Here is a 23,036-nt window from a genome sequence, read left to right on the forward strand (position 1 = left end):
TGGGTGTCATCAGCATAGAGGTGATATTTGAAGCCATAACTGTTGATAAGTTTACCCAGCGAAGAAGTATAATTGGAGAAGAGTAGAGGACCCAGAAAAGATCCTTGAGGTACTCCAACAGACAGGCATTGGAGAGGAGTCGTCGCTGGCAAATGACACAAAAAAGATCTGTGAATCCAGGATAGAGCAGTGTCACAGAGGCCAAAATAGCTAAGGGTCTGTAGGAGGAGGGAGTGGTCAACTGTGTCGAAGGCAGCTGAGAGGTCAATTAAGATGAGTATAGAGTAGTGGCCAATATTTTTAGCAGAGAGAAGATCATTCATAACCTTGGTAAGGGCAGTCTCAGTTGAGTGTTTGGGGCGGAATTTCGATTTCAGGGGGTCAAGCAAGGAGTTGGCGGTCAGGAAGTGGGTTAGGCGATTGTAAACTAGTTTTTTTTTTTAAGGAGTTTTGATGTTAGTGGAAGTAGTGATATGGGGCGGTAGCTTTCAGGAGAATTAGGGTCGAGGGAGGGTTTTTTGAGTATGGGAGTGACTTTTGCGTGTTTGAAAGAATATGGGAATGAGCTGGTAGAGAGAGATAGGTTGAAGATGTGGGTAAGAACAGGAATGAGGGTAGAAGATGGGGAGGGTATTAGATGGTAAGGGATAGGGTTGAGTGGGCAGGTAGTGAGGCGTGAGGAAGATTGTAGTTTCTTCCATCTCAGTGGCTGGATGGAAGATGCAGAGGGAGTAACTGGGCCTGTTGTTGTAATAGTGCAGGTTGGTGTTGGGATGTTGCTACGTGTTTTGTTTAAAAAGTAGTCTGCCAGGTCTTGAGCACTAAAGACAGATGAGGGGGGTGGAGCAGGAGGGTAGAGGAGAGCGTTAAAGGTGGAGAAGAGTCGTTTGAGGAAAGAGTAGATATGAGAGAAGAGAAGTAGGTTTGCTTGGCTAAGTGAAGGGCAGAATTGTATGAGCGAAGAATAAACTTATTGTGTATGAAATCGGCTTCAGAGTGAGTTTTCCTCCAGACACGCTCAGCAGTACGGGAGCTTTTTGCAAATATCGTTTTTGCTGAGAGTGCCAGGGCTGAAACTGACAGCGTTATGTTTTGCGCAGTTGGGGAGGGGCAAGTGTGTTTAGAGTGTTTTGTTATAGTGGGCTGTTGCGAGATCAGGGTAGGTTATAGTGGAAGTATGAGATCTTGAATGATTTTTGAAAATTGGAGCGGATCCACAACATGTAGATTTCTGCGGGGGCGGGATGGAGAAGTGGGTTTAGCTGTTGCATTAATATTATAGGGGACCAGGTGATGGTCTGAACTGGGAAAAGGGCGACAGGTGATGTCAGCTATAGAACAGAGGTAAGAAAATACCAGGTCGATGGAGTGTGCATCACGGTGGGTAGGGAATAGGGTGGATTGTGAGAGACTGAAGGAGGATGTGAGTGAAAAGTTTAGAGGCAGATGGGATGTCAATGGGAATGTTGAAGTCCCCAAGAATTAGGATTGGTATATTTGTAGAGAGAAAGTGAGGGCGGCACAGTTGTCAAAGAATTGGGAAGTAGGTCCAGGAGGGTGATGACTGCTACTTTGAGGGAGAGGGGGGAGAACAGGCGAATACAGTGGACTTCAAAGGAGGAGAAGGAGAGAGATGGGATTGGAGGTAGATACTGATAAGTGCAGGAGGAGGAGAGCAGGATCCTAACACCTCCGCCCTCGTTTCTCACCTGGCCTAGGGGTATGGCTAAAGTGAAGACCACCATATGTGAGAGCAGCAGTGGAAACAGTGTCGGAAGAAGATAGCCAGGTTTTGGTAATTTCTAAAAGGGTGAAAGCATTTGAAATAAACAGGTCATGAATGGTTGTAAGTTTGTTGCAGACAGAGCGAGAGTTCCATAGTGCGCAAGTGAAAGGAGTGTGTGCGTATGGGATGCATTGGATGGAAATGAGGTTAGGTGTGTTGCTTTTATTAAAGTTTCTATGAGGAGTGCGTGATTGGGTATAAGTGGGAACTTGAAATACTTGGATAATTATGAAAATTTTGTAAGGTGAACTATCTCCACTCTCCAGACTAATATTTAGACAACTGTTCTGCTGTACTTTACTGGAAGAAGAAAAATAATTACCTTTTTAAAGGGAAAGTCTAGTCCAAATTAGACTTGCATGATCCAGATAGGAAATGCAATTTTAAACAACTTTCCCATTTTACTTTTATCATCATTGTTCTCTTGGTATTCTTTGTGTAAAGCTAAACCTAGGTAGACTAATTTGCTAATGTATAAGGCCGCCTCTTATCTTAATGCATTTTGACAGTTTTTCACAGTTATACACTGCTAGTTCAGGTGTGACTAGGTAACATTGTGCACACTCCCGTGGAGTTATTTATGAGTACACACTGGCTAAAATGCAAGTCTGTGAATAGCACTGAGATAAGGGGCAGTCTGCAGAGGCTTAGATACAAGGGAATCAGAGGTAAAACGTGTAATAATATAACATTGATGGTTAAGCAAAACTGGGGAATGAGTAATAAAGAAATGTATCTATCTTTTTAAATAAAGAACATTTTGGTATAGACTGTCCCTTTTTTTTTTTTTTTTTTTTTTTTATTATAAGTTTAAACTGTTTTATTAAACTAAAGCAATAACATTATAGGTTTCATTTCTCCAACATTGGTGTGTCCGGTCCACGGCGTCATCCTTACTTGTGGGATATTCTCTTCCCCAACAGGAAATGGCAAAGAGTCCCAGCAAAGCTGGTCACATGATCCCTCCTAGGCTCCGCCCACCCCAGTCATTCTCTTTGCCGTTGTACAGGCAACATCTCCACGGAGATGGTTAAGAGTTTTTTGGTGTTTAAATGTAGTTTTTATTCTTCTATCAAGTGTTTGTTATTTTAAAATAGTGCTGGTATGTACTATTTACTCTGAAACAGAAAAGGATGAAGATTTCTGTTTGTAAGAGGAAGATGATTTTAGCAGACAGTAACTAAAATCGATTGCTGTTTCCACATAGGACTGTTGAGATGAAGTAACTTCAGTTGGGGGAAACAGTTGGCAGACTCTTCTGCTTAAGGTATGACTAGCCATATTTCTAACAAGACTGTGTAATGCTGGAAGGCTGTCATTTCCCCTCATGGGGACCGGTAAGCCATTTTCTTAGTCAAAAACAAACAGAATAAAGGGCTTATTATGGGCTAAAAAACTGGTAGACATTTTTATGGGCTAAATCGATTGCTTTATTTGTGCATATTATTCAAATTTAGGCTAACAATTGACATTTATAATCTTGGGGAACGTTTATAAAACGGCAGGCACTGTATTGGACACCTTTTTCAGTCAGGGGGCTTTTTTAGTCATAGACTGAGCCTCATTTTCGCGCCATTAATGCGCAGTTGTTTTTTGAGAGCAGGGCATGCAGATGCATGTGTGAGGATCTAAGAATCTCTGAAAAAGCTTTTAGAAGGCGTCATTTGGTATCGTATTCCCCTCAGGGCTTGGTTGGGTCTTAGCAAAGACTGTATCTGGAACTGTATAGGGGTTAAATTGAAAAACGGCTCCGGTTCCGTTATTTTAAGGGTTAAAGCTCTGAAATTTGGTGTGCAATACTTTTAATGCTTTAAGACACTGTGGTGAAATTTTGGTGAATTTTGAACAATTCCTTCATACTTTTTCACATATTCAGTAATAAAGTGTTTTCAGTTTGAAATTTAAAGTGACAGTAACGGTTTTATTTTAAAACGTTTTTTGTGCTTTGTTGACAAGTTTTAAGCCTGTTTAACATGTCTGTACCATCAGATAAGCTATGTTCTATATGTATGAAAGCCAATGTGTCTCCCCATTTAAATGTATGTGATAATTGTGCCATAGTGTCCAAACAAAGTAAGGACAGTATTGCAACAGATAATGATATTGCCCAAGATGATTCCTCAAATGAGGGGAGTAAACATGATACTACATCATCCCCTACTGTGTCTACACCAGTTATGCCCACACAGGAGGCCCCTAGTACATCTAGTGCGCCAATACTTATTACCATGCAACAATTAACGGCTGTAATGGATAACTCCATAGCAAATCTTTTATCCAAAATGCCTACTTACCAGAGAAAGCGCGATTGCTCTGTTTTAAACACTGAAGAGCAAGAGGACGCTGATGATAACTGTTCTGACATACCCTCACACCAATCTCAAGGGGCCATGAGGGAGGTTTTGTCTGATGGAGAAATTTCAGATTCAGGAAAAATTTCTCATCAAGCTGAACCTGATGTTGTGACATTTAAATTTAAATTAGAACATCTCCGCGCACTGCTTAAGGAGGTGTTATCTACTCTGGATGATTGTGACAATTTGGTCATTCCAGAGAAATTATGTAAGATGGACAAGTTCCTAGAGGTTCCGGTGCCCCCCGACGCTTTTCCTATACCCAAGCGGGTGGCGGACATAGTAAATAAAGAGTGGGAAAGGCCCGGCATACCTTTTGTTCCCCCCCCTATATTTAAGAAATTATTTCCTATAGTCGACCCCAGAAAGGACTTATGGCAGACAGTCCCCAAGGTCGAGGGGGCGGTTTCTACTCTAAACAAACGCACTACTATTCCTATCGAAGATAGTTGTGCTTTCAAAGATCCTATGGATAAGAAATTAGAGGGTTTGCTTAAAAAGATTTTTGTACAGCAAGGTTACCTTCTACAACCAATTTCATGCATTGTTCCTGTCACTACGGCAGCGTGTTTCTGGTTCGAGGAACTAGAAAAATCGCTCAGTAAAGAATCTTCGTATGAGGAGGTTATGGACAGAGTTCAAGCACTTAAATTGGCTAACTCTTTTGTTTTAGATGCCGCTTTGCAATTAGCTAGATTAGCGGCGAAAAATTCAGGGTTTGCTGTCGTGGCGCGCAGAGTGCTTTGTCTAAAGTCTTGGTCAGCGGATGTGTCTTCCAAGACAAAATTGCTTAACATTCCTTTCAAAGGTAAAACATTATTTGGACCTGATTTGAAAGAGATTATTTCAGACATCACTGGGGGAAAGGGCCACACCCTCCCACAGGATAGGTCTTTTAAGGCTAATAATAATCCTAATTTTCGTCCCTTTCGCAGAAACGGACCAGTCTCTAATTCTGTATCCTCTAAGCAAGAGGGTAATACTTCACAACCCAAACCAGCCTGGAAACCAATGCAAGGCTGGAACAAGGGTAAGCAGGCCAAGAAGCCTACCACTGCTACCAAAACAGCATGAAGGGATAGCCCCCGATCCGGGACCGGATCTAGTGGGGGGCAGATTTTCTCTCTTTGCTCAGGCTTGGGCAAGAGATGTTCAGGATCCTTGGGCGCTAGAAATAGTTTCTCAAGGTTATCTCCTGGAATTCAAGGAACTACCCCCAAGGGGAAGGTTCCACAGGTCTCAATTATCTTCAAACCAAATAAAGAGACAGGCATTCTTACATTGTGTAGAAGACCTGTTAAAGATGGGAGTGATACATCCAGTTCCAATAAGAGAACAAGGAATGGGATTTTATTCCAATCTGTTCATAGTTCCCAAAAAAGAGGGAACATTCAGACCAATTTTGGATCTAAAGATCCTAAACAAATTTCTCAGGGTACCATCGTTCAAAATGGAAACTATTCGAACGATCCTACCTACTATCCAGGAAAATCAATTTATGACTACCGTGGATTTAAAGGATGCGTACCTACATATTCCTATCCACAAGGAACATCATCAGTTCCTAAGGTTCGCTTTTCTGGACAAGCATTACCAGTTTGTGGCACTTCCATTTGGATTAGCCACTGCTCCAAGGATTTTCACAAAGGTACTAGGGTCCCTTCTAGTGGTTCTAAGACCAAGGGGCATTGCAGTAGTACCTTACTTGGACGACATCCTGATTCAAGCGTCGTCCCTGTCAAAAGCAAAGGCTCATACGGACATCGTCCTAGCCTTTCTCAGATCTCACGGATGGAAGGTGAACAAAGAAAAAAGTTCTCTGTCCCCGTCAACATGAGTTCCCTTCTTGGGAACAATAATAGATTCCTTAGAAATGAGGATTTTTCTGACAGAGGTCAGAAAATCAAAACTTCTAAGCTCTTGTCAAGTACTTCATTCTGTTCCTCGTCCTTCCATAGCGCAGTGCATGGAAGTAATAGGATTGATGGTTGCAACAATGGACATAGTTCCTTTTGCACGAATTCATCTAAGACCATTACAACTGTGCATGCTCAGACAGTGGAATGGGGATTATACAGACTTGTCTCCGACGATTCAAGTAGATCAAAAGACCAGAGATTCACTCCGTTGGTGGCTGACCCTGGACAATCTGTCACAGGGAATGAGCTTCCGCAGACCAGAGTGGGTCATTGTCACGACCGACGCCAGCGTAGTGGGCTGGGGCGCGGTCTGGGAATCCCTGAAAGCTCAGGGTCTATGGTCTCGGGAAGAGTCTCTTCTCCCGATAAACATTCTGGAACTGAGAGCGATATTCAATGCTCTCAGAGCTTGGCCTCAACTAGCAAAGGCCAAATTCATAAGGTTTCAGTCAGACAACATGACGACCGTTGCATATATCAATCATCAGGGGGGAACAAGGAGTTCCCTGGCGATGAAAGAAGTGACCAAGATAATTCAATGGGCGGAGGATCACTCCTGCCACTTGTCTGCGATCCACATCCCAGGAGTGGAAAATTGGGAAGCGGATTTTCTGAGTCGTCAGACATTCCATCCGGGGGAGTGGGAACTCCATCCGGAAATCTTTGCCCAAATAACTCAATTATGGGGCATTCCAGACATCGATCTGATGGCGTCTCGTCAGAACTTCAAGGTTCCTTGCTACGGGTCCAGATCCAGGGATCCCAAGGCGACCCTAGTAGATGCACTAGTAGCACCTTGGACCTTCAACCTAGCTTATGTATTCCCACCGTTTCCTCTCATCCCCAGGCTGGTAGCCAGGATCAATCAGGAGAGGGCCTCGGTGATCTTGATAGCTTGGTATGCAGACCTGGTCAATATGTCATCGGCTCCACCATGGAAGCTACCTTTGAGACAGGACCTTCTTGTTCAGGGTCCATTCGAACATCCGAATCTGGTTTCCCTCCAACTGACTGCTTGGAGATTGAACGCTTGATTTTATCAAAGCGTGGGTTTTCAGATTCTGTAATAGATACTCTGATTCAGGCTAGAAAGCCTGTAACTAGAAAAATTTACCATAAAATATGGAAAAAATATATCTGTTGGTGTGAATCTAAAGGATTCCCATGGAACAAGATAAAAAAGAAGGTTTGGAGAAAGGATTATCTGCAAGTTCTCTGAAGGGACAGATCTCTGCTTTATCTGTTTTACTTCACAAAAGACTGGCAGCTGTGCCAGATGTTCAAGCATTTGTTCAGGCTCTGGTTAGGATCAAGCCTGTTTACAGACCTTTGACTCCTCCCTGGAGTCTAAATCTAGTTCTTTCAGTTCTTCAAGGGGTTCCGTTTGAACCCTTACATTCCGTAGATATTAAGTTATTATCTTGGAAAGTTTTGTTTTTGGTTGCAATTTCTTCTGCTAGAAGAGTTTCAGAGTTATCTGCTCTGCAGTGTTCTCCGCCCTATCTGGTGTTCCATGCAGATAAGGTGGTTTTACGTACTAAACCTGGTTTTCTTCCGAAAGTTGTTTCCAACAAAAATATTAACCAGGAGATAGTTGTACCTTCTTTGTGTCCGAATCCAGTTTCAAAGAAGGAACGTTTGTTACACAATTTGGACGTAGTCCGTGCTCTAAAATTCTATTTAGAGGCTACTAAAGATTTCAGACAAACATCTTCCTTGTTTGTTGTTTATTCTGGTAAAAGGAGAGGTCAAAAAGCGACTTCTACCTCTCTTTCCTTTTGGCTTAAAAGCATTATCCGATTGGCTTATGAGACTGCCGGACGGCAGCCTCCTGAAAGAATCACAGCTCACTCCACTAGGGCTGTGGCTTCCACATGGGCCTTCAAGAACGAGGCTTCTGTTGACCAGATATGTAAGGCAGCGACTTGGTCTTCACTGCACACTTTTGCCAAATTTTACAAATTTGATACTTTTGCTTCTTCTGAGGCTATTTTTGGGAGAAAGGTTTTGCAAGCCGTGGTGCCTTCCATTTAGGTGACCTGATTTGCTCCCTCCCTTCATCCGTGTCCTAAAGCTTTGGTATTGGTTCCCACAAGTAAGGATGACGCCGTGGACCGGACACACCAATGTTGGAGAAAACAGAATTTATGCTTACCTGATAAATTACTTTCTCCAACGGTGTGTCCGGTCCACGGCCCGCCCTGTTTTTTTTAATCAGGTCTGATGAATTATTTTCTCTAACTACAGTCACCATGGTATCATATGGTTTCTCCTATATATATTTTCTCCTGTCCGTCGGTCGAATGACTGGGGTGGGCGGAGCCTAGGAGGGATCATGTGACCAGCTTTGCTGGGACTCTTTGCCATTTCCTGTTGGGGAAGAGAATATCCCACAAGTAAGGATGACGCCGTGGACCGGACACACCGTTGGAGAAAGTAATTTATCAGGTAAGCATAAATTCTGTTTTTTCCTCAAAGCATTTCTATAAAAAAAAATCTATCTGATTTACTTATTTTAAAAAAAAAAAGAAATTTTTTTTATCCACTCTGGAATCATGCCAGATGTATTTTTACTAAACCAGATTATAACTCCAGTAGTCCTGGCTTTCTAAATTTAAAAGGACAATACAAGCTTGTAAAATTGTTGCCCTCTGTTAAAAGGCACAGTGTACTCTGAAATTGGTTTCTCCTTAATGTGTCTACAAGTGCCTTGTTGCACCATCTGCAGATTTTAAAAAGTTGACACTTTTTTTTAGCTTTTTAGTATATTTTTGTATATGAAATAGCTGTTTATGCTAATTGAAACCGCATACTATCAAATGGGCTGAGCTTGCCTCATTATGTTATCTCTTTATTTACACAAAACCATCTATACACAGTGCGATCAATGCTTAGAGAGAGCAATGGAAATGTAATATTTAATATCTCTGCCCTCCCTCCCCGGGAGTAAGAGAGCATGATTATGGTACACCACCTTGTTTTAATAGTGTTTCTCAGTCCACGGATTCATCCATTACTTGTGGGATAGTTTCCTTCCCAGCAGGAAGCTGCAAAAGGACACCCACAGCAGAGCTGTCTATATAGCTCCTCCCCTAACTGCCACTCCCAGTTATTCTCTTGCAGCTCTAGACAAGAAAGGAATTATCAAGAGATATGTGGTGATAGTGTAGTTTATCTTCAATCAAAAGTTTGTTATTTTTAAACGGTACCGGCGTTGTACTGTTTTTGCCTCAGGCAGAAATTGGAAGAAGAGTTCTGCCTGAGGTTTTTGATGATCTTAGCAGGTTGTAACTAAGGTCCACTGCTGTTCTCACACATAACTAAAGAGTATGGGAAAACTTCAGCTGGGGGAATGGCCTGCAGAATTACCTGCTCTGAGTTATGTTCAGTATATTTTTTTTCTAGAGAGATGATAAGGTTTAGAAAATGCTGACAGTGCCTGATATATTAAGGTAAGCCTGATTACAGTGATTTAAAAACGACTGGGGTCATGCTTGCAGTAAAGGGTAATATTCATGTTAATTGCTCTTAGTATGTAAAACGTTTGCATGGTATATAAAAAAAACGTTTTTTACTGAAGGTGATAAATCTTTATTTGGGGCCTAGTTTTCCACATGGCTGGTTAGATTTCTCCTAGGAGTAGTTATTTATGGCCCTCTCACTTTGAGTGCATGGTGGGAGGGGCCTATTTTCGCGCTCTAATTGCGCAGTAGTTTTTGCAGTCTGGGACATCCAGCTTCCCTGAAGGAGTCCCCTGACATATAGGACCTTTTGTTCCTACAAAAGTCGTTTTAAGGGCAGGTAGGAGCCACAGTAGAGCTGTGACTGTTTATAACGGTTTTATCGTTTTTCTGATCCATTTTTGAGCCTGAGGGGTTAATCATCCTACTTTAGTCTATTATACACACTGTAAAAATTTTGTAGAGTTTACTGCTTTTTTTCACTGTTTTGCAGTTTATGTGATTTTTTTTTTTTTTCCCTTAAAGGCACAGTATCGTTTTTTATGTTCTGCTTTTTCACATTTATTAAAGTGTTTTCCAAGCTTGCTGGTCTCATTACTAGTCTGTTAAACATGTCTGACATAGAGGAAACTCCTTGTTCATTATGTTTAGAAGCCATTGTGGAACCCCCTCTTAGAATGTGTACCAAATGCACTGATCTTACTATAAATTATAAAGCCCATATTCTGGATTTAAAAGATTTATCACCAGAGGAAATTGACAAGGGGGAAGTTATGCCGTCTAACTCTCCCCACGTGTCAGAACCTATAACTCCCGCTCAAGGGACGCCAAGTACATCTAGCGCGCCCATTGCGTATACCTTACAAGACATGGCGGCAGTTAAGAATCATACCCTTACAGAGGTATTGTCCAAACTGCCAGGGTTACAAGGAAAGTGAGACAGCTCTGGGGCTAGAACAAATACAGAGCTCTCTGACGCTTTAGTAGCTATGTCTGATATACCCTCACAGTGTGCAGAAGCAGGAGAGCTTCTATCTGTGGGTGATTTTTCTGATTCAGGGAAGACACTTCAACCTGATTCTGATATGTTTACATTTCAATTTAAACTTTAACACCTCCGCGTGTTGCTCAGGGAGGTTTTAGCAACTCTGGATGACTGTGACGCCATTGTAGTCCCAGAGAAATTGTGTAAATTGGATAAATACTATGTAGTACCTGTTTACACTGATGGTTTTTCCAATACCTAAGAGGTTTTCAGAAATTATTACTAAGGAATGGGATAGACCAGGTGTACCGTTCTCTCCACCTCCTGTTTTTAAAAAGATGTTTCCTATATATGCTGCTACACGGGACTTGTGGCAGACGGTTCCTAAGGTGGAGGGAGCAGTCTCTACCCTAGCGAAGCGTACAACTATCCCTGTCGAGGACAGTTGTGCTTTTCTAGATCCAATGGACAAAAAATTAGAGGGTTACCTTAAGAAAATTTTTATTCAACAAGGTTTTATTCTCCATCCTCTTGCATGCATTGCCCCAGTCACTGCTGCTGCGGCCTTCTGGTTTGAGTCTCTAGAAGAGGCTCTACAGGTAGAAACCCCGTTGGATGATATCCTTGACAAGCTTAAAGCTCTCTAGCTAGCCAATTCATTTGTTTCTGACGCCGTTGTTCATTTAACCAAGCTAACGGCTATAAATTCAGGTTTTGCTATTCAGGCGCGTAGGGCGCTATGGCTTAAATCCTGGTCAGCTGACGTTACTTCAAAGTCTAAGCTTCTCAACATCCCCTTCAAGGGGCAGACCCTATTTGGGCCTGGACTGAAGGAGATCATTTCTGATATTACTGGAGGAAAAGGTCACGCCCTTCCTCAGGATAGGTCCAACAAATTTAAGAACCAAACAGACTAATTTTCGTTCCTTTCAAAACTTCAAGAGTGGCGCAGCTTCAACTTCCTCTAATACAAAACAAGAGGGAAGTTTTGCCCAGTCCAAGCCGGTCTGGAGACCTAACCAGGCTTGGAACAAGGGAAAGCAGGCCAAGATGCCTGCTGCTGCCTCTAAGACAGCATGAAGGATCAGCCCCCGATCCGGAAACGGATCTAGTAGGGGGCAGACTTTCTCTCTTCGCCCAGGCTTGGGCAAGATATGTCCAGGATCCCTGGGCGTTGGAAATTGTGTCCCAGGGATATCTTCTGGATTTCAAAGCTTCTTCCCCAAAAGGGAGATTTCATCTCTCACTATTATCTGCAAACCAGATAAAGAGAGAGGCATACTTACATTGTGTTCAAGACCTCCTAGTTATGGGAGTGATACACCCAGTTCCAAAGGAGGAACAGGGGCAGGGCTTCTATTCAAATCTGTTTGTAGTTCCCAAGAAAGAGGGAACCTTCAGACCAATCTTAGATCTCAAGATCTTAAACAAATTTCTCAGGGTCCCATCCTTCAAGATGGAGACTATTCAAACCATCCTACCTATGATCCAGGAGGGTCAATATATGACTACCATGGACTTAAAGGATGCTTATCTTCACATTCCGATACACAAAGATCATCATCGGCACTACCAGTTTGTGGCTCTTCCCTTTGGGTTAGCCACGGCACCAAGAATCTTTACGAAGGTTCTAGGGTCCCTCCTAGCGGTCCTAAGGCCGCGGGGTATAGCAGTAGCCCCTTACCTATACGACATTCTGATACAGACGTCGACTTTTCAAATCGCCAGGTCCCATACGGACATTGTTCTGGCATTCCTGAGGTCTCATGGGTGGAAGGTGAACGAAGAAAAGAGTTCTCTATCCCCTCTCACAAGAGTTTCTTTCCTAGGAACTCTGATAGATTCTGTAGAAATGAAGATTTACCTGACAGAGGCCAGGTTGTCAAAACTTCTAAATTCCTGCCGTGTTCTTTATTCCACTTCTTGCCCTTCAGTGGCTCGGTGTGTGGAAGTAATCGGCTTAATGGTAGCGGCAATGGACATAGTGCCGTTTGCCCGCCTACATCTCAGACCGCTGCAACTTTGCATGCTCAGTCAGTGGAATGGGGATTACACAGATTTGTCCCCTCTACTAAATCTGGATCAAGAGACCAGGGATTCTCTTCTCTGGTGGCTATCTCGGGTTCATCTGTCCAAGGGTATGAGCTTCCGCAGGCCAGATTGGACATAGTAATGACAGATGCCAGCCTTCTGGGCTGGGGGGCAGTCTGGAACTCCCTGAAGGCTCAGGGCTCGTGGACTCAGGAGGAGGCACTCCTTCCGATAAACATTCTGGAACGAAGAGCGATATTCAATGCCCTTCAGGCTTGGCCTCAGCTTGCTGCGGTCAGGTTCATCAGATTTCAGTCGGACAATATCACAACTGTAGCCTACATCAACCATCAAGGGGGAACAAGGAGTTCCCTAGCAATGTTGGAGGTTTCAAAGATAATTCTATGGGCAGAGGTTCACTCTTGCCATCTATCTGCTATCCATATCCCAGGAGTAGAGAACTGGGAGGCGGATTTTCTAAGTCGGCAGACTTTTCATCCGGGGGAGTGGGAACTCCATCCGGAAGTATTGGCACAGTTGAATCAACTTTGGGGCAAACCAGAACTGGATCTCATGGCGTCTCGTCAGAACGCCAAGCTTCCTTGTTACGGTTCCAGGTCCAGGGATCCCAAGGCAGCGCTGATAGATGCTCTAGCAGCGCCCTGGTCCTTCAACCTGGCTTATGTGTTTCCACAGTTTCCTCTGCTCCCTTGTCTGATTGCCAACATCAAGCAGGAGAGAGCTTCGGTGATTTTGATAGCACCTGCATGGCCACGCAGGACTTGGTATGCAGATCTGGTGGACATGTCATCCCTTCCACCATGGACTCTACCGCTGAGGCAGGACCTTCTACTTCAGGGTCCTTTCAACCATCCAAATCTAATTTCTCTGCGTCTGACTGCTTCGAGATTGAACTCTTGATTTTATCAAAGCGTGGTTTCTCTGAGTCGGTCATTGATCCCTTAATTCAGGCTCGAAAGCCGGTCACCAGGAAAATCTATCATAAGATATGGTGTAGATATCTTCATTGGTGTGAATCCAAGGGTTACTCATGGAGTAAGGTCAGGATTCGTAGGATATTATCTTTAATCCAAGAAGGATTGGAGAAGGGTTTGTCAGCTAGTTCCTTAAAGGGACAGATTTCTGCCCTGTCTATTCTTTTGCACAAGCGTCTGGCGGATGTTCCAGACGTTCAAGCGTTTTGTCAGGCTTTAGTTAGAATCAAGCCTGTGTTTAAACCTGTTGCTCCGCAATGGAGTTTAAATTTAGTTCTTCAAGGGGTTCCGTTTGAACCTTTGCATTCCATAGATATTAAACTTTTATCTTGGAAAGTTCTGCTTTTAGTAGCTATCTCCTCGGCTCGAAGAGTTTCGGAGTTATCTGCTTTACAATGTGATTCCCCTTATCTCATTTTCCATGCAGATAAGGTAGTGTTACGTACCAAACCTGGTTTTCTTCCTAAGGTGGTATCTAATAAAAACATCAATCAGGAGATTGTTGTTCCTTCACTATGTCCTAATCCTTCTTCAAAGAAGGAACTTCTATTACACAATCTTGATGTGGTTTGTGCTTTTAAAATTTTATTTACAAGCTACGAAGGATTTTTGGCAAACATCTGCTTTGTTTGTGATCTACTCTGGACAGAGGAGAGGCCAAAAGGCTTCGGCAACTTCTCTTTCTTTTTGGCTAAGAAGCATAATCCGCTTAGCTTATGAGACTGCTGGCCAGCAGCCTCCTGAAAGAATTACAGCTCATTCCACTAGAGCAGTAGCTTCCACATGGGCTTTTAAGAATGAGGCTTCTGTTGAACAGATTTGTAAAGCGGCGACTTGGTCTTCGCTTCATACTTTTTCTAAATTCTACAAATTCGATACTTTTGCTTCTTCGGAGGCTATTTTTGGGAGAAAGGTCTTACAGGCAGTGGTGCCTTCCGTTTAAGCACCTGCTTTGTCCCTCCCTTCATCCGTGTCCTATAACTTTGGTATTGGTATCCCACAAGTAATGTATGAATCCGTGGACTGGATACACCTTACAAGAGAAAACAAAATTCATGCTTACCTGATAAATTTATTTCTCTTGTGGTGTATCCAATCCACGGCCCGCCCTGTAATTTTAAGGCAGGTGTTTTTTATTTTTAAACTACAGTCACCACTGCACCCTATAGTTTCTCCTTTTTCTTGCTTGTCTTCGGTCGAATGACTGGGAGTGGCAGTTAGGGGAGGAGCTATATAGACAGCTCTGCTGTGGGTGTCCTCTTGCAGCTTCCTGTTGGGAAGGAGAATATCCCACAAGTAATGGATGAATCCGTGGACTGGATACACCACAAGAGAAATAAATTTATCAGGTAAGCATAAATTTTGTTTTCTATATCCAGTAGGTCAAATATTGAAATACTCAGTATAGGTCCGGATAAAAATGGCAAAAGCAGTTATTTGAAATGTCAAAATAATGACAAAATAGCCGCAGGTAAATGGATCATTGGGGAAACAAATATATAAATATAATATATATATATAGTAACGGTCTTTTTCAATAATTTTAATGGAACGTTTTCGGGGTTTAGCACCCCTTCATCAGCATACAACTGTGCAATCAACCAAGCCTTTTATAGTGTTTAATAACAAGTGAACAAACACAAACCTCATTACTCCAAAGTGCGCCAAAAAATTTGTCTGTGGAACGCAAATTGCGTTCCGGTCTCGGCACTAACCGTGGAAGTTCAATGACGTCACTTCCAGTTTTTGCCAACATATTCATATCAATAATAAAACAAATTGTCATCAAACCTGACTGTAGCCAGAACAATGCTGTGACTTATAATAATCAAAAGATTGAATAAATGTGTATAACAAACAATTATAGTGTGGTAAATGTTACCGTGTAAACAATTATTTTGTTACCATGGCAACTGCTGTCATGGATACCCTTATTCTTTATAGTGCTTCAATGGAATGAGTCCCTAGCCGTGTACTAGCTGTGCTCATTTTAAAAAGGAAATCCATACAATGTACTTGGATAAGTTAGACTTTTTTCCACCATAGAGTAAAACAAAGCAGTTACCACCCAGGATTATTAATCCACATAGTGAAATAACAAACATTAAAAATAAAAATAAAGTTAGATATTAATAATTAAAAACATAATTGGGCTATAACATAGTGCTAATTATGACAATATACTTGTCTTTAAATGCAATTAAAGCACTAGCCAGATTAACTGGCAACCAATCTAAGAACGTGGATATATACTGAGGGAAGTGGTCATTAAACATGTTGCTCACATGACCTGTTTTTTCAACAATCTGTAATTGCATTACAGACCCCTTTTGCCTAGCTAAGCAAGATGTGTATATATTTCCCTAGGATCTGAATCCTGTTAGGGTAATGGCAAAGACACCATGTAAGATAGTACTCTACAGAGAATGCCTAGACTTATACATGTATGTATGTATGTATGTATGTGTGTATATATATATATATATATATATATATATATATATATATATATATATATATATATATATATATATATATATATATATATATACATACATACATACATACATACATACATACATACATACATACATACATACATACATACATACATACATACATACATACATACAGACTACCCTAGTCCTCAGTGACCATGGGATTATTCTGCCCATTCTTCTGGTCACTGCTCTAACTACAGTGCTAATCTCGGTAGCGGGCTGGCAGTTTCACTCTTCCACTGTCATTTTACAGGAACTATCCTTTGATACAGTAGAAGGTAATTGAGTCTGCTGAAAGCACAGAAGCATCCCCGCTGTGGTCTTGTTGCAGGGAAGTCACCCTTCTTATAACAGGGAATCCCACCGGCTGTGGCTGTGAAGCATCCTGTCCCAAACTCTCAGGTACTGACTGAAGATGACTTCTATTTCGGCGTGTGACAGTCCCTCCTTCAGTAAGGACTAAAACAGGCCTTGGTTCTGGGGAGCGTCCTATTACAGTGGCTGGCGTCTTCCATTTCTTCTCATCATCCAGTTTAACTTTGACATTGTGGCCTACATTCAGCTCCTGCAAGGGCCCCATTTCGCCTCTTCATCCCTCCTAAGGACCTCCTCCCGAGGACTTGCTGAGGGTAGAGTGGTGCGGATCTGTCGCCCTAGCATCAACTGTGCCGGGCTAAAACCCGTGGCTTAGATGGGAGTCTCCTTGTAGGCCAAAAGAACTAGATACGGCTCAGATTGCTTAAAAATGAACTTGGTTGCTTGAGCTGCCCTTTTAGCCATTCCATTTGCCTGTGGGTAATACGGATTTGAAGTAGAATGGATGAAATCCTATTCACTGTTGAAAGAACTGAACTCTGTGGAAGCAAACTGCATTCCGTTATCACTCACTAGCTCCATCGGTATGCCCCACCAGGCGAAAAAGCTTTTGAGACGAGTGATAACATCCAGGCTGGTGGTCTCATTCAGGGGTGCAATCTCCAAATACCTGGAATAATAGTCGATCACAACCAGGTACTTCTTCCAATAGAGTTCGCATAAATCTGCGGCTATCTTCTGCCATGCCCTGCAGGCAGTGGGGTAGAAATTAAGGGCTCTCTTCTTTGAGTAGGTAGGCGTTACCACCAAAAAGCACATTTTGACACATATCTTGCTCTGCACGTTGTAATGCCCAAGTGGCCATCATGAATACTGCTTCGCATTTCCTGCTGCATGCTTACAGGAATAACAATGCAGTCTTGGAACAGCACCAAACCGTCCAGCTCTGTGAGCTTAGACCTTTCTGACTCCTAAGAGCTCAGACATCCAGGCTGCCCGGCTCTCGGGCCAACCTCGCTTTATATACTTGATAAATTCTTGAAGATCTGTGTCCAAACGTGTCTCCCTTATCTGCTTTAACTTTCTTGACAAGATGGATTTAGATGCCAGAACTGAATCCACGTACACCTTTTTTTTTTACATCTGATTCCGTTGAAGAACCTTCAGCAGCAGCCAGCGGGAGCCTGGAAAGTCTATCTGCCACTACCAGTTGTTTCCCCGGCATATGCACTGCCTGCACGTTGAACCTGAGCAGCCTCATCAGAAGTCTCTGATATCTTAGGGGTGTCTTGTCAATATCATAGAACTTGATTAGAGGAACTAATGGTTTATGGTCGGTTTCCAGACTAAACTTCTCCAAACCCACTAGGTAACGCTGGAAGCGCTCACAGGCCCAAACTGCAACCAGGCACTCTTTCTCAATTTGGGCATATTTTTACTCTGCAGCCGTCAGTGTACGGGAGCAGTAGGCGTTGGGCTGTAGTTGTTTGTTCTCATTCAGCTGCATCAGCACTAACCACAGTCCTTTTTAGAAGGGTCTGAGAACCTCAGCACTGGGCAGACCCCAGCAGGGACTTGGAGGTCCTCAGACCCAGGCAACATCTTTCTTTAACAATTCAGTGATGAGGTGTAACACTGTGTAGATAAATCTGGTAGGGACCTGCCCATATAATTCACAAGGACCAATATTTGTCTCAGCTCATGTAAATCATAAGGGCTTTTCATCTGTTCAATAGCAAGGATTTTGTCAGGGTCCGGCTTGATACCATCTCTATTGATGATGTGCCCAAAGTAACATAACTCAGATTTTCTAAAATGGCATTTTTCTTTATTGAATTTCAGCACAGACTCTCTAATGGTCCGCAGCACACAGCTCAATCGCTGGTCGTGTTCTTCCAGTGTAGACCCATACACCAGAATGTCATCTATGACGACTGCTGTGCCCTTGTGGTCTCTCAGGAGGGAACTCAGCTCTTTTTGAAAGATTTCAGGGGCAGAGGATATCCCGAAGGAGAGTCTGCAGAAGCAAAACCGACCTGCCTGTGTAATGAAGGTAGTCCGTTTGCTGCAGGTCTAGAGGTATCTGCTAGACGCATCCAGTGTAGAGAAGAATTTTGACCCCAGCAGGTTTCGGGGCTATGTCTTCAAGCATCGGCAATATATATATATATATATATATATATATATATATATATATATATATATATATATATATATCTCTTTTTCTCTCTCCTCATTCAGCCGTTTCAAATCTTTGCAACAGTCACAATGGGGGCACACCAGTAAGTTGCTTCGACAACCTCTTCAATAACTCCCATATTCTTCATTCGCAGAAGTTCCTTCTCCACTTGAGGCATGAGCGGGAATGAAATTCTACCAGGAGTAGTAATTCTGTGTGGGACTGCATTAACTTTAAGTGATATTTGTACTGGTTCACAGTTTAACAGGCCCAATTCACCAAACATGTCTTCCGTAATCTCATTTACTCTGGCGACAAGGTCCAAACCACAAGCTGCTTTCCTGCTCAATAGGTTGTTGATACACTGTCCTCTAATTACCTGTACCCACATGGTGAATTTTTTCTGTTTGTACTCGTAACTAGCGAGAAATTTCCCCACACAATTGATGCGGCCTCCAGGACTGTGAACATTTGTCGTAACTTTCACCAGTTAAGGCTGTCGAGGCAGTTTTGTGAATGCTGCAATGGACATAACAGTAATATCTTCTCCTGTGTCAATCTTAAAGGGAACTTTGACTCCCATGACTGTAGGGTAACCCGCCAATCTTCGTCTGAACCAGACCGTTCAACAACAGACCCTACAAAGGACACTTCTTGAGCTTCCTGGTCAGTGTCCACCTGTATCTCTTTAATGGACTCTGTTTTACCGCTGACGCCATGGGGGCCAAGCTGCACTGAGAGAAATCAAAAGGCTCAGGTGGAGTAAATTTCAACATCGTCATTAATCAGGAAACAGAAGTGCAGGCAAGTACTTCTGACACCATGTCATGAGATGCAGGACACAGCATAGAAGGTACAACTCAATTTTATTGCAGAGCATAGAAGTTTACAGACTGCACAACTTATCCAGCTTAGTAACTGCGTCATAGACTATAATGGCTATAGGCCATGCCCCCTTTTGGTGACATCACACTCCAACTTTCATCACAGGCACCATAACTTAGCGACTGGTATTCCATTTATAGAGGGCATGGCAGTCAGATGATTTATAGGTGAGAGTCCAATTATTGCTGATCCTTTGCCATATGTTTTTATGTCCACACAGACATCTGTAAGGAATGTTCCCAGTGGGGATGATTGCTCTGCCGTATGGGAGTGAAAAGATTATTCTTTATATCAGATAAAAGGCTGATATTATTAGATGGTGTTGTGCTGGTTCGGGTAGCAAAGCAAGGCATAGGATTGAAGGCTCCAAATGATCAATTATTTGGTTAGTTAACATAGTGTGGTGGTTGCACGGGTCATTTTGAGTGTGACTTTAATTAACACCTGGACCTCAAGTTTAGCCAAGGGAGCTCGTGGAATAGAAAGCATTTTTTTCTGGAACTTATTTCATATTCCGGTTGTTCTTGTTTGTCATGTCTTCCGAAAAGTCCAGTACAAATTCCTTTTCAGGCAATCGCTGTATTAAGGGTTCAGCATTTTCTATGAGAGCTCTACGTAGATATTTTTGATAGATGTTGTATAATAGACTCTCTAATTTAGCAAAGCATTGGTCCAGTGTTTGCATTGTTACTCTCTCTTGCAGCCACCATACTGGTACTCTCCATTTGTGAGGGAGGTAATATATTCTGATTTGTTGGTCTGTTGGCTTAAAGTGAATGTAAATTTTGATGCTAAAGTGCCCGTTTTTTAAAAATTCGATTAAAAACAGGGGCACTTTAATTCATCAAAACTTACATTTCACTCGCTTTGTGAAAAAAAACATACCTTTTAATCTTGACAGCCGCTCAAGCTTCCTCCACCCGTCGCAAAGCCTCTTCCTGGGTCTAAAATGAAGAATCACAACTTTGAATCAGACACTGATTCCCCCGGGGGGCTTGCGACGACCAGGGGAAGCTGTCATATTTAAAAGGGAAGTATTTTTTTTCACAACACGAGTGAAATGTAAATTTTTAAGAATTAAAGTGCCCCTGTTTTTAATCAAATTTTTAAAAACCAGGCACTTTAGCATCAATATTTACTTTGACTTTAATAACGGTAAGTTGCAGTATCCGGTGTTGTAAAAAGAAAGCTCAGTAAGACGGACGTTAACTGTTAGCACTGGTAACCTGGTGTAACGGGGGGGGGGGCTTAATGGTAGGCTGCCATCTTATGTTTCCAATTTGTAGCCTTTGTTTCATTAAAACAGCAAATAGAAGTTGTAATATAGCCACAGAAGGTGAGGCAGCTATATCCTGATGTGTGCTGATACAAAATTTGCTGTGAAGACTCAGAAAACGGCGGATTAGTGAGGACACGCCCCCTGGGTTATCAGTTTTGCAACAACAATCATGATAGGAAATGTATTCCTTGCAATAGCAGTGAACCTTCTAGGTAGTTTAGGTTGGAATATTATTTATATTTGGCTATTAGATGAAGATTGGAAAGGAATAAATATATGTATGTTTGTTTGTTTAAATACTTTGTTTAATATTTTAAAGCACTATCCAAAGTACTTCTTTTATCAAATTTGTTTCTCATGGTATCCTTTTCTAAAGGATCAGTAATGCACGTCTAGTGAGCCAATGAAAAGCAGCATATAGACACATGCACCAATCAGCAGCTAGCACCCAGTAGTTCATTGCTACACAAGTCTACCTAGGTATACTTTTTCAACAAATGATACCAAGCGAACAAAGCAAATTAGATAATAGAATTAAAATAGAAAGTTCTTTAGTTTTGACTTTACTGTTCCTTTAAGGAGAGAGGGAAGAGCTACCCAATCTATCTTTCTTTAACTGCATATGTGCAAACAACAAAGAATTGTATGTATGTGTATTAGCTTATGATTGGTTAGAAAGGATCCATTTGTCAAGGGGAAATCGGTGAAAAGAAAAAAACATAAAACAATATACTCTTAACAAAATAAAGCTGCATTGGTTGTTACAAAATTCTTCTAACATATGAGGGTACATTATCATGCAGCTTACAGTTTGTCATGTCTATTGTTAATTTTGGCAGCAAATTTCAATCTAGTTTTAGTCATAGGGGCTGAATTAACATGCTGCGAATGCAGCTGTTTCCACGCGTGCATTTAGGCTCACCGGAAACATAAGTTAAGAAGCAGCGGTCTTAAGACCGCTGCTCCTTAACTCGTCCGCCACCTCTGAGGTAGCTGACTGCAATCATCTTGATCAGATACAATTGGGATGAGTGACACCCCCTGCTAGCGGCCGAAACCGCGAATGTGCGGGGGGCGGATTTGCACAAGCATTTCACTAGAAATGCTTGTGTAATGTTAAATGCCAACAGCGTATGCATTTAGCGATGCCGGGCGTATCATGTTCGTCCGACATTTGTTAAATCAGCCCCATAGTCTTTTGACTAAAAAGCCATTTAGTTTTAGTCATCTTGCTTGTTTTAGTCATCTAAATCAGTGTTTTTCAACCAGTGTGCCGTGGCACACTAGTGTGCCGTGAGAGATCCTCAGGTGTGCCACGGCAGACTGACAACAGTGTGACATATTTTTTAAACTTTGCTTGTTTTTTACTCCCAGTGCAGGGGTAGTTTGTAGGAGGCATGGCATAACAGCACAATACATCCAGTATGTGTGTGTTTGTGTGTATGTGTATATATATATGCTGTATTAGGCTACAATGTGTGATTTTTTTTTTAAATTTTGGGATGGTGGTGTGCCACAGGATTTTTTAATGTAAATAAGTGTGCCACTGCAAAAAAAAGGTTAAAAATCACTGATCTAAATATCATAAGATTTTAGTCAACTAAATATATAGTAAATTTAGTAGACTAAAATCTAGTGGGTTTAGTTAAAGAGTAATGCATTATATAACCATTTCTTTAGAATTTCCAAGCTCATTATATACTCTGGACAAAACAAGTATTAACCTGTTATTACTATGGTATTAAAGGGACACTGAACCCAATTTCTCTTGTAAGGTGTATCCAGTCCACGGATCATCCATTACTTGTGGGATATTCTCATTCCCAACAGGAAGTTGCAAGAGGACACCCACAGCAGAGCTGTAATATAGCTCCTCCCCTAACTGTCATAGCCAGTCATTCTCTTGCAACTCTCAACAAGCAAGGACGTTGTAGGAGAGAGTGGTTAAATATAGCTAGTTTATTTTCTTCAATCAAAAGTTTGTTATTTTTAAATAGTACCGGAGTTGTGCTATTTTATCTCAGGCAGTAAATAGAAGAAGAATCTGCCTGAGGTTTCTATGATCTTAGCAGGTTGTAACTAAGATCCATTGCTATTCTCACATATGTCTGAGGGGATTACACAGATGAGGTAACTTCAGCGAGAGAATGGCGTGCAGTTAATTCTGCTATAAGGTATGTGCAGTTATAATTTTTTCTAGAGATGGAAAACACTAGAAAATGCTGCTGATACCGGATTAATGTAAGTTAAGCCTGAATACAGTGATTTAATAACGACTGGTATCATGCTTACTCCCAGGGGTAATACCCTTATGATATTTACAATATAAAACGTTTGCTGGCATGT

General features: G+C 42.0%; 1 protein-coding gene across 1 annotated transcript in view; it reads left to right on the plus strand.

Moving 5' to 3' along the window:
- The first annotated feature begins 590 nt into the window (after positions 1-590).
- The window catches only part of TRABD (TraB domain containing), a 172,115-nt gene continuing 149,669 nt past the window's right edge, over positions 591-23,036 (plus strand). The window contains exon 1 of the mRNA XM_053719187.1: positions 591-596. Coding sequence (XP_053575162.1) covers positions 591-596 — 6 coding nt within the window. The remainder of the gene's footprint in view (positions 597-23,036) is intronic.

This window comes from Bombina bombina, chromosome 6 (assembly GCF_027579735.1).
Source record: "Bombina bombina isolate aBomBom1 chromosome 6, aBomBom1.pri, whole genome shotgun sequence".
Lineage (NCBI taxonomy): Eukaryota > Metazoa > Chordata > Amphibia > Anura > Bombinatoridae > Bombina > Bombina bombina.